The following is a 15,159-nucleotide window of genomic DNA, read 5'->3' on the forward strand; positions in this document are numbered from 1 at the left end:
TGGCCCCCGCAGACACCAGCCGGACCTACGACGCCTCCGAGCTCAACGCACTCAACGCCGGCCGGATCCCTGGTTGCTACCGAGCCACCCCGAGGCGCACCCTCGGACCTTTCTGCTGCCTCTCCTGCAAGTTCACCTGCATCCGGACCTGCACTACACCAGCACCGACCAAGATGAGCACCAGCAGCAGCCACCTGAAGTGCATCCTGCTCAACACCCGCTCCGTCCACAGACACGCCGTCGAGCTCTGGAACCTGCTCGATACCACAGCCCCGGACGTCGCCTTCCTCACGGAAACCTGGATGAACGCCTCCTCAGCGCCCAACATCGCCATCACCATCCCGGACGGCTACAAGATCATCCGGAGGGACCGCGTCAACCAGACAGGAGGAGGCATCGCCATCATCCACAGGAACACCATCCGCATCACGACCAACACCGACGACACCCTCGCACCCACCGAACACCTGCACTTCCAGATCCACATCAACCCCAAGACCACCCTCAGAGGCACCCTCATCTACAGACCCCCGGGACCACACACACAATTCAGCGAAGACATCGCCGACTTCATCAGCCCGTACGCCCTCCCCTCCGCTGACTACATCCTCCTCGGGGACCTCAACTTCCACCTGGAGAACAACAACGACCGCAACACCACCACCCTGCTGGACAACCTCGCACTCAAGCAGCTGGTGACCACCCCCACCCACTACGCCGGACACACTCTCGACCCCGTGTTCTCATCCAGCAAGGACATCACCTTCAGCCACGCCACAGGACTCCACTGGACGGACCACAGCTGCGTCCACTTCAGCTTCAGAAGGACCACGATTCACCACCACCAGCAACAGGTTGCACGCAGAAGCTGGAACAAGATCACAGCCGACCAGCTCGCGACTTCCCTGAGCAAGAACCCTCCCACCGGCGCAACGAACCCCAGCCAGGCGGCCACCAACCTCACAAAGTGGATCAGCAACTGCGCAGACGACCTCGCCCCTCTGAAGACCCCGCCTAGCAGACCCGGCAGCAAGAAAGCCCCATGGTTCACCGACAAACTGAAGAGCTCCAAGAGGATCTGCTGAGCCCTCGAGAAAGCCTGGCCAACACCGGACATGACTGCCCTCAAGCTCGCCACCCGAATACACCACCAACTGATCCACGCCACCAAGAAAACTGCATTCAAGGAACGACTGGACAACAACGCACACAACAGCAAGGAACTCTTCAACATCGTTAAAGAGCTCTCCAACCCCAACGTCGGAAACAACGACATCACCCCTTCACAAGACCTCTGCAACTCCCTGGCCTCCTACTTCTACAACAAGATCGCGGACATACACAACAGCTTCAGCACTCAACCGACGCACGCCACGACCGAACCACCGCCCCCCACCACCACCCTCCGCGCCTGGACCCCGATCAGCACCGAAGACACCATCCGCACGATGAACTCCATCCACTCCGGATCTCCGACCGACCCCTGCCCTCACCACGTCTTCAACAAGGCCGACGCTGTCATCGCACCCCACCTGCGGGACATCATCAACACCTCCTTCGACACCGCTACCTTCCCGGAGAGCTGGAAGCACGCCGAACTCAGCGCTCTACTGAAGAAACCATCAGCCGACCCCACCGACCTCAAGAACTACCGCCCCATCTCGCTGCTCCCATTTCCTGCAAAAGTAATCGAGAAGACCGTCAACAAGCAGCTGGCCGCCTTCCTCGAGACGAACGGATCGCTCGACCTCTCGCAGAATGGATTCCGGGCCAACCACAGCACCGAGACTGCCCTGATCGCAGCCACCGATGACATCCGAGCCCTGCTCGACAACGGAGAAACAGCGGCTCTCATCCTCCTAGACCTCTCCGCGGCTTTCGACACTGTCTGCCACCGCACCCTAGTGCAGCGCCTCAGCAACGTTGAATCCAGGAGAAGGCACTGGAATGGATCATCTCCTTCCTCGCCGGAAGGACACAGAGTCCGCCTCCCCCCGTTCAGGTCAGAAGCCACCGAAGTCATCTGCGGCGTTCCTCAAGGCTCCTCGCTCAGCCCAACCCTCTTCAACGTCTACATGAGCCCCCTCGCAGCCATCGCACGCCAACACAACCTCAACATCATCTCCTACGCCGACGACACCCAGCTGATCCTCTCCCTCACCAACGACCCCACCGCCGCCAGAGCCAACCTTCACGAAGGGATGACAGACGTAGCCAAGTGGATGATGAACAGTCGCCTGAAACTGAACTCGGACAAGACGGAAGTCCTCATCCTGGGATCTTCACCCTCTGCCTGGGACGACTCCTGGTGGCCCCCCGCCTTGGGCAGCGCACCCAAACCAACAGACCACGCACGCAACCTGGGCTTCATCCTGGACTCCTCCCTCTCCATGACCAGACAAATCAACGCTGTCTCCTCGTCATGCTTCAACATCCTGCGCATGCTACGTAAGATCTTCCGGTGGATCCCCACCGAGACCAGGAAGACGGTCACCCAGGCCCTCGTCACCAGCCGTCTGGACTACGGCAACTCCCTCTACGCCGGTACCACCGCCAATCTCCAGAAGAGACTCCAGCGGATCCAGAACGCCTCAGCACGACTCATCCTGGACATCCCCCGTCGCAGCCACATCTCCGGACACCTGAGAGACCTGCACTGGCTCCCGGTAAACAAGAGAATCACCTTCCGTCTCCTCACCCACGCACACAAAGCCCTACACAACCAAGGCCCCGATACCTCAACAGCCGCCTCAACTTCTACGCTCCCACACGCCAGCTTCGATCGACCGGCCACGCCCTCGCCGCCGTCCCCCGCGTCCGAAGAGCCACCAGAGGGGGAAAGGTCCTTCTCCTACCTGGCCGCCAAGACTTGGAACTCCCTCCCGACCCACCTCCGCCTGACCCAGGACCACCTCGCCTTCAGGAAGCAGCTCAAGACCTGGCTGTTCGAGCAGTAGCGGACCCCCTCCTCCCCTAGCGCCTTGAGACCCTCCGGGTGAGTAGTGCGCTATATAAATGCTGTGATTGATTGATTGAGTCCTTGGGGAGGGGATGCGTCAGTTCTGCTGCACGCAGGAGAAGTGTTGCATCAAATCTGGACTGTAAGGGGAAACGATGTGTGGAAATCCAAGACAGTTCTCGTCTACGGGTGAGTGGAGGAAACCTTGGTGCACAGGTGTGATGAGTGGTAATCTGGACACGCTGGAGGTCGATGCAGCGGGGGCAAACTGGCGCTGCGCTGGTTTCTTCAGCCACAATCTCACGATACATCAATTATTTCATTCACACAGCAGGGCCTGCGTCGGGGTCAGGGCAGGGATCTTGGACTTCGGAGATAAGGTGCGCTGAACTCTGGCTGCCGCGGTTTCTTCGGCTGCGGGCAGGAGCTGCGTGACAATTTCTCCCACACGGCGGTGCTGTGCCAGAAAAACAGGCACTGGAAGGGCAATTCATTAATTTTGATGGTTTTGTTTGGTACACTTTCTGCCTGGTGTTCTGCAGGGCAAGTTGTTTTCGCTTGTTACAACTAAGTACTAATTGTCGTATTTAATACAAGTACTGTCTCTGCAGGACTCTGCCCACTCTGTACCTTCCAAAATTAATACAATTTGTTGTGAAAAAATAATAAAAATGTGATGGTTTCAAGCAGATGTTTGCAGCAGGAACAACCTCCAAGGGCCCAGAACTGGAATTGGCACCACTTGGCAGGTCAGAACTCCCAGTGATGGAGTTCAGGGATTCTGCAGGTTAAGTCCTGAGACTTCTTAACCGGAGGCAAGCATGCACAAGCCATTGGAGAAACTTCACAAGCAGAAGACCAGCCGTTTTCTTCTCCAAAGTAGAAGCAGCATCTGCAGGCCAACCCAGCAAACCAACACACAGCAAAGGGGCAGTACTCCTCCCGATAGCTCTTTAGTTCTTCTCCTTGGCAGAGTTACCTCTTGATCCAGAAGTGTTATAAAAGTCTGGGGTTTTAGGTCCAATACTTCTACCCCTTTTGGCCTTTGAAGTAGGCATTCTTCAAAGCGTTGTATTAGTAGGGCACAAGGTTTTGTCTGGTCTTTGTTTCAATCACACTTCGGGGGAAGGGGGGAGACAGCATTGTGAGAGGACAGGCACAACCCTATACTGGTGAAAACTTCTCCTACCCCATTAGCTCAGGAAGGCCCATTAGGGCACACCAACTTCCTTTTTGTGAATGTCTAGAGTGAATGCACAAATACACCCCTCTTAGTCTAAACCAAACGTTGTTTCAACAGGCAGGCAGAGGCACAGGATGGTTAAACGAGAAAATGCCCACTTTGTAAAAGTGGCATTTTAAAACTCACATTTTAAAAACCATCTTTACTAAGTTTTTTAATTCTAAACTCACTGAGCTTAGACTCCAAATCTTTAGGTGTTCCCAGTTCAAAGCTACACTTGTAAAATGTTACAAGGCAGCTCCAATGATAGCCTATGGGGGAGCTAGCCCTTGCAATAGTGAAATAGTGCCAATTTCTTTTTTCACTATCAGGACATGTCAAACATACCAGTACATGTCCTACCTTTCACATACACTCCACCCTGCTCATGAAGGTACCTTAGGCATGCCTTACATGTAGCAAAAGGGAAGGTTAGGGCCTGGCAAGGGGGTGCACTTGCCAGGTCAATATGGCATTGTCAAACTGGACTCACAGACACTGCAATGACAGGCCTGAGACCGGTTTACAGGGCTACTCATGTGGGTGGCTCAATCGGTGCTGCAGGTCCACTAGTAGCACTTGGTTTACAGGCCCTGGGCACACACAGTGCACTATACTAGGGACATACCAGTAAATCAAGTATGGCAATAGTGGAAAACCAATCAGAATTACAATTTACACATGCAGCACTTGCAATTTAGCACTGATTATCAGTAGTAAAGAGCCCTGAGTACATAAACCAGCAAAAACGAAGCCCAGCATAACAGCACAAACACAAGAGGAAGAGGAAAAAAGATGGCGGAAACCATGCCAGGTCTAACATTCAGGCGTCCCTTGCTTCTACTGCTTGCCAAAACGTGATGAAGAAAACACATGAAAAGAAGGTATTTCAGGTGAGTTAACATAGTTAAGAGTGGTGAGCCAGATACCATAATGAAATCTCACTGGCTTCAGAAGTACGCCTATATATTTGCCAGTCAATAGGACTATAATGACATCTGATGGTATTGTCAACAATAATCCTCAATGTAGAGTTCGGAGTATTATTTTTCTGTATGAAGTCGGTATGCGCACTGCACCTACCATATTTTAGTGGATGGAGCCAATGTTTCTAGATCAAAGCAATACACAGAGTGAGAATCTCATTATCAAAAGTGTGCTCAAAATCCCAAACTCACTGTTCAACATCATTCCAAGTATTTTAATGTGAACTAAAAAAGCACCTGGTGCTCAACCTAGTATCCTCGTTATTTCCCATATTTGTTTGATATTATTACTGAATGCTACAAAACAGCTTCAGAGTACTAGTGAAAACAAGTACCACAAGGGATATGAAAAGGTAATAGGAAAATGAATAGAAAGTGAAAAGTATACACCAGATAATTAGAATAGAAGTTAAAGTAGTGTATGTGCTACATCATTACTTGCCACATTGTGGTCAGCTTTACTTAAGACATGAGGATTCAAAAAAGATACATTTCCACTTACATTTTTGAACTGCCTGAAAGGTACAAACTGCACTATGTCTCGTACAGCCGCTTCTCCTGTTGCAGACTTCAAAACTCCATTATCAGCATCCAGGAATTCCATGGCTTTGAAATCAGCATTTCCGACACCAATGATAATAATAGACATGGGCAGCTTGGATGCATTAACGATGGCCTGCCTAGTAAGGTCCAAATCCGTGATCTCACCATCCGTCAGAATTAGCAGCACAAAATATTGCTGAAAAGGAAGGGATAATATATTACGTCGTCTTTTTCCATGTTATATCCAAGATCTGTGTGATGCTTCACAGACATTTAGCTACTACATTTCCTTTACCATTTGACCCATTTTTATCTCTCTAAATATACAGGTGCAGGATTCAATGTTCAATAAAGTCAGCCATGTCACTCTGACATGTACAGGATCATCCACTCCTGAAAGCTATACGAACTATACAGAATCCTACTAAGATATGGTCTCGTTGACGAATTGCCACTAAGATGGAGACCTCAACTTGAGTTCGACCAAACTGCTTGACCCCGAGATCATCATATTTCTTTTTCCCAGTTCCCATGATATCCGAACACCGAGAATGTACAGAGGAACTGCAAGAAAATTTTATATAGATTAGCACTGGTTTATTATTGCCCCGGAACATATGACCCATCCACATTTCTCTGCCTGCTGCTCAGAGCCCAAACCTTCTTACATCTGCTGGTCTTGGTTCAAGTTGATACTACCTTCCTTCCCCATAGAATATATATGAATACATAGCCCTCGTCATATATTACAAGGATATTGCAAGTCACTGAGAACTTCTGTGATCATATAGAGGAACAAGGCAGAAGGCGGAGTTCCTTAATAAAGTAATGGATCTCTGGTGATTGAAGGGACTTGCTCAACTCCCTTTGCAAGGACTTCAGAAACACAAATGGGTCATACAAAATCGCATCTCTAGTCGACTGTGTTAAAAGCAGCAGAAAACATTACCAAATTGGTTGTGGAAAGGCGCACAGCTTCATAAAAATAAAAAAATAAGAGGATGGGTTTAGAAAAAGTGAATGGTATGAGATAACTGGGAAATCTTGTCTAAATACTACCTATTTCAGAAATTCTAAAATCGATATTTTTGTGACTGTATCCATATTCTAGCTTAATAATTAATTGTTTTAAATAATCAATTCAAGAGTATTTTAATTTGTTGTAAATTTACAGAATGTATTCACTTTGTATAGCTTTACAGTTGTGTAACAACAAGGGGGGTTAACAGGATGGGATCAATTGTTGACCCTTAGGCTCAATTTACCATTCCGAGGAAGTAGAATGGAAGGTCCAACCTGAGTCAGAGCCCAGAATAGCAATGCCTAGCAAAAGGGGGGGACTCAGTTGTTCCTAAGAAAAGAAACGAGTGCTCCGGTCACGGGAGGAAAAAGGTAGAAATGAGGGTAGTGCTCAGTGGAGGACAACCCTGGGCATCCCATTAGTTGGAATGAATGGCCTCACACACTCTTGCAAGTGTCATGCTTCATCATCGGCCGTTGCTCCTCGTTGGACAGGCGGTGCAATGTCCAACGGGCTCACCTCTAGGAGGGGCTCTTTACCGGAGATCTTTTTTCCAACAGCCTGTGGGTGAAGTGCAAGTGAGGGGCCAGATAAGACGTGAATAGTGCAGGTGGGTGTGTTAAAATATAGTAAGGGATACCGGAGAGCAATTTATTCAGGTGGTTCCCATGCTATAAGTAAAACCAGTGGGTAGCCTATGATCGCCAGAAGTTAGGTTCTGTATCACGATCTAGGACTACAGGGCGTTTTGTGAGGTCAACATGTTTCTCGCTTCTGCGATTCTGCTGCGATTCTTCAGGACCTAATTGAATTAATAATACATCTATCACATGGAAAGACCTCTAAGAGTGTCAATCTCTGAACATCATTGTTAGTTAATGTTGTACTACCTGGTTGATACTGCTCTTGCCTAGAGGAGACAAAAGGAAGAGTTATCAAAATACAAGGACAACAGTTTCCCATTCTTGACCGTGAGCACACTGTGGTTGTGTGAAGAGAAGTGACTCAGTGGCTGTGATATTCAGTGAGCAGTGACCGCTAAGTATCAACTCCATTCACATGTACCACATCTCACCTCTAATTTATTTACAACTAATAAAAATTAAAATGAAATACAATTAAAAATAAAAAGGTAAAACATGATTGCAGCAGTTTTTCAAGGTGTCTGTTCAGTAAAACCCTATGGGGTTTCTTTAATACTCACCTACAGGTCAAGGAGTACAGGTGTCAACAGTACCCGGTAGGTGTGACTTCAAGGGAGAGAGCCAATAGGGGTTTAATGGCTAGGGGAAGATAGAAGCATGGATTTTCAAAACCTGTCATGGGCCCCTACATATTAAGGTGTTAGATCATTCAGAAATGGAAAGCTAAATATTTCGCTAAATATTTCACACTGTTAGAACATGCCCTTCAATGTAGAGGTTCCGCTATATCCACTCATCCTGCTAATATTAGTATGTAGGACAAAGGGTCTATATACAGTCTCATGGCACAACAATGCCTCGGTATATTGCTGGCCATTTAGAACTTCGTATTTAAGCAATCTAAATGAGAATGCTTAGCGTGCAGAGTGGGCACACAAGGTTCCGCTCGTATGCCCTGCTGACCGCTTGTTCAGGTTGCGGTCTTAACCAATCCTCGGTGTCTAGTAATCAGCCACACTCGTATCGGCCGATTCAGGGGCGCCCACCTTGCCTGCAGCCGCGCCCAACGCTCTTGCGCTGAACAGGATGTCAGATATAACTACAGTCACCTCGCTGCGCTCCCTGGGGCTGCTAACTCTAATGCGCCACGCACTTACTTCTCAGAGCCTTGGTCCATGCTCTTGTGCCTACCCATCACTACCGGGATCCGGATAGTGCCGGGTTCCCTGCTGCAATCATGTTTTACCTTTTTATTTTTAATTGTATTTCATTTTAATTTTTATTAGTTGTAAATAAATTAGAGGTGAGATGTGGTACATGTGAATGGAGTTGATACTTAGCGGTCACTGCTCACTGAATATCACAGCCACTGAGTCACTTCTCTTCACACAACCACAGTGTGCTCACGGTCAAGAATGGGAAACTGTTGTCCTTGTATTTTGATAACTCTTCCTTTTGTCTCCTCTAGGCAAGAGCAGTATCAACCAGGTAGTACAACATTAACTAACAATGATGTTCAGAGATTGACACTCTTAGAGGTCTTTCCATGTGATAGATGTATTATTAATTCAATTAGGTCCTGAAGAATCGCAGCAGAATCGCAGAAGCGAGAAACATGTTGACCTCACAAAACGCCCTGTAGTCCTAGATCGTGATACAGAACCTAACTTCTGGCGATCATAGGCTACCCACTGGTTTTACTTATAGCATGGGAACCACCTGAATAAATTGCTCTCCGGTATCCCTTACTATATTTTAACACACCCACCTGCACTATTCACGTCTTATCTGGCCCCTCACTTGCACTTCACCCACAGGCTGTTGGAAAAAAGATCTCCGGTAAAGAGCCCCTCCTAGAGGTGAGCCCGTTGGACATTGCACCGCCTGTCCAACGAGGAGCAACGGCCGATGATGAAGCATGACACTTGCAAGAGTGTGTGAGGCCATTCATTCCAACTAATGGGATGCCCAGGGTTGTCCTCCACTGAGCACTACCCTCATTTCTACCTTTTTCCTCCCGTGACCGGAGCACTCGTTTCTTTTCTTAGGAACAACTGAGTCCCCCCCTTTTGCTAGGCATAGCTTTACAGTTGCCTGAACAAACTGTATTAAGTATACAAACATTAATTCTGTTGCACGGCTCTCTCAAAAGATGCTGTACACCTAACTAACCATCTGACACCTTGAATTCCACTTAAAAAGTATTATTGCTCTTAAGATGACGAGACCAAGTACTGATGACCAAAATCTAATTTGAAAGACTAACCATCCCTGAAGAACCCCGTTACACAGTGGTTGTGAAAAAAAGACTTGTACCCGCAATATAAAACAAAACTACTTTTCCAATTGTCACTTAAATCTTCCTTTCTTTTTGAGCCCGCAAGTGAGGCCTGCCGTGTTTTTCCGTGTCTCATCTTTACAATTTCTAAGAGTCTTCCCATGAATCAGTGAGATGTCATGACATAGCCAAGAGTTATAGAGGAGATAGACTCAATGTTCAGAAGTAATAGTAAATCATAAGATCCACTGAAGAAACGAAAACAAACTCATTTTCATGCGAAATTTACCAAATTTACTTGAGATCTCAGCCTACGTTATGTTATCACTATATATGGAAACATTCTAACCAAGTACAATATATTTAACGATGAACTAAACAGTTAAAATTATATTTGCCTAAAGTGCTATCCTTTTCGGAATCATTTCTGCACTAATATTTCACATTTTAGTTTGGTATATTTTTATTATATACAGTAATCAACAGCCGAATCTCCAGCCATGCCAACGCGGTCGCATCAACTTGCATAACTTGCATCCACACCCTCAAACTGCTAATGAACGTTCTGAAATTCCTCCCACTGGACACCTGCAGATCCGTCACTCAGGTCCTCGTCAACAGCTGGCTCAACTATGGCAACAGTCACCTCCATCTCAGGTGCCAGGATACCCTCACAGGAGATAGGCATGCTCTACAAATCTGACTAACATAACTTTATATATAGTAATACATTTTATTTTGCATGATCTTTCTTGAAAACCCATGCTGCCATGAATCTGGTGTTCTGTGAATTAAAGATATGTGAGTCCTTACTTTATGATGTTCATTAGTTTATGTATTTCCTAGCTATAGCTTACAGGTTACTTTCAAATACTTCACAGCTTCAAAACGAGTTCATATTTTCTCATCCTAAGACAGCTGTTCTGAAATGTTATAATCAATAAGAGTAGAGTGTTGTGTTATAAGACTGAGGTTCAACTACTCATTCTCACAAGATTAAAGCCAATAGCATTGCCTAGTGGGTTTCACAAACAGGGGTGCATCTCTGAGTATATTCACCTCAACCAAGCTCTCCAACAGGCATGTACCCTATTGCATGACGCTTCTCACTAGAAGCAACGCTGAAAGGCTACCAACAAATTTGCAGTGAAATACCAATACCTGGGGTGAGGAGGGGGTGTTCTAGTTCCACAAACAGTTCTGCTAAAGCAGACAGCTTAATTATACAGTAGTGACATCACTGGACCAGATGGTCGCCAGAGTAGCAAATGCAGTGTTGTAATGTAAAATGATGAGCCCCACTCCCTCGCAGAACGTGTGGAGGAGCCCTGCATCTCCCATGTCTTACAGGTGTTCAATGGTCTTTGACTGAAAAAGGGGGCTGCAGGTGCCCGTGCCGCTGAGCACGTGCTCTTTTTGCAGCTTCAACTAGAGTCTTTGAACAATGCAACCCTCATTAAAAACCAAAGCAATAAATCATTAGTGGGCAACAACCAAGCAGCCTACCTGGTCAAAGTCAATCTGCCACCTTCCACTGACTACAGCTTATTCAAAATTGATAATTGCATTTTAGAACATGTTAGAAAGTAACTATTTCTCTACACAGAACCTGAGGTTACAAAATTGTCACTAAGGGCAGCATCAACCAACATAAGTTCTACTGGCATGGTTGGAAATCAATTTTCTAATAACCTTTAGAATGTCTAAGACCACAAATTTCGCAATTCTCAGTGCCAGATTAACAGGAGTCTTCCGACCCAGAAGACAGAACAAAATTAGATGGAGGTAAAACTTTGTCTTTCACTAAACAGAGCTGAACCTGGAAAGAGTACCATCTAATGAAGGGGGCTTTAGGCATTGGAGCCCTGAACACCAAGGGCCGGGCCTCATGATGACTGCCCAGTTATTACTCCCAATAGTCAAACCCTTTGTATGTCGCAGTAACCTCTGGTTATTCCAGATTAAGGGACACATGCATCAAGCATTTTACCGTCCGCAAAAGGGGGGGGGGGGGGGGATTCTGCAAATCGGCCCGTTTGCAAATGGAAAGGAAAATGCTACTTACCAGTATGCATCTGTGCTTGGGATGAAGAGCTGCAGAACCACACACTATTGCATTAGATCACCATCTGGTGCTGGGCCCGGATGATTACACTTTGTCTTGGAAGAGTCTGTCTGTTGGATGACTCCTCCCTTAAATCGTAGTGCGCATGGGCATCGACTCCATCTTCAGATTGTTTTCGCCATTGGGCAAATGATGGAGTTGTACGAGTACAGATAAAGATGACCATGTGTTGTGTATCTAAATAAGATAATACTGGAACAGATACAGGTAGCTGGGGAGGCGGGTGGGCGTGTGTGGTTCTGCAGCCCTACATGCCAAGAACAGATGCATACTGGTAAGTAGCATTTTCTGTTCGAGGCATATGGGCTGCAGACCACACACTATTGCATAGAATGCCCAGCAGTTTCTCCCTTAGCGGTGACCACCCGGATCTGTTGCAGTAGTTTGAAATAATGTTTTGAGAACAGCCTGGCCCACACTTGCTTGTTGTTTTGCCTGAACATCTACAAAGTAGTGTTTTGTAAATGTGTGCTGAGTTGACCATGTAGCTGCTCTACAGAGGTCATCTAATGATATATTTCCTAGGAATGCCAAAGATGCCCCTAATTTACGGGTAGAATGAGCCCTAGGGGGAATGGATAGAGTGTGTTTTGCTTTTTGGTAACACATTTGAATGCACTTAACAATCCATCTTGCAATGCCTGCTTTTGAAATAGGATTGCCTTTATGTGGAGGACAAAAGGACACAAATAGTTGTTTAGTTTTACAAAATGGTTTTGTCCTATCAATGTAGTAGAGAAGCGCTCTTTTTACATCTAATGTATGTAAAGCTCTTTCTGCAACTGTTTGTGGTTGGGGAAAAAATACTGGCATCTCAATTGATTGGTTGAGGTGGAAATGTGAAATGACCTTTGGCAGAAACTTTGGATTTGTTTTAAGAACCACTTTATTGTGATGAAGTTGTATAAATGGTTCTTGAATTGTTAATTCCTGGATCTCACTTACTCTTCTAAGTGAGGTAACAGCTACTAAAAAAGCAACTTTCCATGTAAGGAACTGTAACTCACACTTATGTAATGGTTCGAAAACAGGACCCATAAGTCTTGTGAGAACAATATTTAAATTCAATACTGGAGAGGGTGGTGTTCTGGGAGGAATTATTCTTTTGAGTCCTTCCATAAACGCTTTGATTGCAGGTACTCTAAACAATGACAAATGACTGTTTTGAAGATATGCTGCTATAGCAGCAAGATGTAACCTGATTGAGGAGTACGCTAAGTTAGATCTTTGTAGATGTAGCAGGTAGCATATGATGTTTTTTATGGAAACATCTAAGGGGTTGATGTTGATATTTGTGAAATATATAACAAAGCTTTTCCACTTTGCTGCATAACATGCTCTAGTGGTAGGTCGTCTTGCTTCTTTTATGACATTCATGCAATCAGGTGGTAAATTTAGGTATCCAAATTCTAAGACCTCAGGAGCCAAATCGCGATTGAGCTGCATTGGGTCTGGATGCATAATCTCTCCATGGTTCTGTGTCAATAGATGTGGGGAGAGTTTTAATTTGTGATGTGGTACTACTGAGAGCTCTAGTAGCGTGGTGTACCAGGGTTGTCTTGCCCACGTTGGTGTTATGAGAATCAATATGAGAGAATGTTGCTGTAGCTTGCGTACCACTAATGGAATTAGTGGGAGAGGTGGAAAAGCGTACGCAAATTTGTTTGACCAGTTCATCCATACAGCATTGCCTTTGGCTAATGGGTGTGGGTTTCTTGCGGCGAAGCGTGGGCATTTGGAGTTGTGGTGTGTAGCAAACAGATCTATCTCTGGTTGACCCCACTTTTGAATACATGGCTGAAGAACTTGATGATGAAGTTCCCATTCGTGTATCTGTTGTCTGACGACTTAACAGATCTGCAACTTGATTGTGAACTCCTGGTAGATGTTCTGCTAACAGAAAAATGTTCTGAGGAATGGCCCACCTCCAAATGCTCTGCGCAAGCCAGGAGAGCTGTAGGGAGTGTGTTCCTCCTTGTTTTTGAATGTAGTACATTGCTGTCATATTGTCAGTCCGGACTAATACAGCTTTGTTTGACAGGTAGTGCTGAAACTATTTTAGCGCTAGAAAATCGCTAGTAACTCCAGATTATTTATGTGGAGTAGTTTTTGTTGCAGTGTCCATGTACCCTGTACTGTGTGTCTTTGTAAATGCGCTCCCCATCCTGGGAGATGCGCCTGTGGTTAGTATCTTTTGTGGAACAGGTTCTATAAACGGCCGGCCCTTGGAAACGCTTTTGGTGTTCCACCATTGCAGAGAGCGATATGTCCAGATCTGTTATTTGTTGCTGAGCCTGATTCCACAGACTTGCCAAGCACTCTTGTATGGGGCGCATTTGTAGTCTTGCGTATGGTACTATGAAAATGCAAAATGCCATCATGACTATTAGTTGCATGAACACTCGAGATGGTAATGAGTGTTGTGGCTGGAATCTTTTGATAAGATCCTGCATACTTTGTATTCTTGTTGGGTTGGGGTACGCTATTGCCTTGGAAGCATCTATTGTGGCACCTAGATACTTCTGAGACAGGGACGGTTGGAGATGTGACTTCTTTTGATTTACTGTGAATCCCAATTTGTGTAGCAGACAGATCGTTTGACGCGTGTGCTGTACACATTGGTTGTATGACTTGGATTTTATTAACCAGTCGTCCAGATATGGGAAGACATGAATGTTGTCCCTTCTTAAGTGTGCTTTGACTACTGCTAGACACTTTGTGAACACTTGAGGTGCTGTAGTTACTCCGAAAGGGAGTACCTTGAATTGGTAGTGTTGACCTTTTAGTATGAACTGTAGGTACTTTCTGTGCGATGGATGGATGGGAATGTGGAAGTAGGCGTCCTTGAGTTCTAATGTGGCAAGGAAGTCGCCTTTCTTTAGCAACGGTAGAACCTGTTGTAGTGTGACCATATGAAAGTGGTCTGATTGTATGTACAGGTTTAGGGGCTTTAGATCTAGAATAGGTCTGGGGGACCAGTCCTTTTTGGGTATGAGAAAGTATAGAGAATAAACTCCTGTGTTTTGATGTTGTTTTGGGACTGGTTCTATTGCATTCTTTTGCAGTAGAGATGCCACCTCTTGTCTTAGTAGTATGAAGTGTTCTTGTGACATGGGATGCTGCCTGGGTGGTATTGTTGGAGGAGTGGAAGTGAGCTCCAGGCAATAACCTGACTGAATTATTTGTCTTACCCACCTGTCCGTGGTGATGGAGTTCCAGACAGGTAGGAACTGTTGTAATCTCCCCCCCGACATGAGTGGAATGGTCTGGGGGGATGGAAGGGAAGTCACTGTTTGGGAGTAGAGGCGTTGCGATTGTTGTTGCCTCTACCTCTGCCCTCATTATTGTTTCCTCTATCCCCTATCTCCTCTATAATATCCC

At 46.3% G+C, this 15,159-nt stretch overlaps 1 protein-coding gene across 8 annotated transcripts in view; it reads right to left on the reverse strand.

Annotated features, from left to right (window-relative positions):
• Positions 1 to 15,159, reverse strand: part of LOC144768502 (copine-1-like) — an 854,409-nt gene that overhangs the window by 30,932 nt on the left and 808,318 nt on the right. For all 8 annotated transcript variants that reach the window (XM_078652218.1, XM_078652221.1, XM_078652215.1 and 5 more), the window contains one exon: positions 5,670 to 5,906. In XM_078652218.1, the coding sequence (XP_078508344.1) occupies positions 5,670 to 5,906 (237 nt within the window). The remainder of the gene's footprint in view (positions 1 to 5,669; positions 5,907 to 15,159) is intronic.

The sequence above is a fragment of the Lissotriton helveticus genome, chromosome 7 (genome assembly GCF_964261635.1).
Source record: "Lissotriton helveticus chromosome 7, aLisHel1.1, whole genome shotgun sequence".
Taxonomy (NCBI): domain Eukaryota; kingdom Metazoa; phylum Chordata; class Amphibia; order Caudata; family Salamandridae; genus Lissotriton; species Lissotriton helveticus.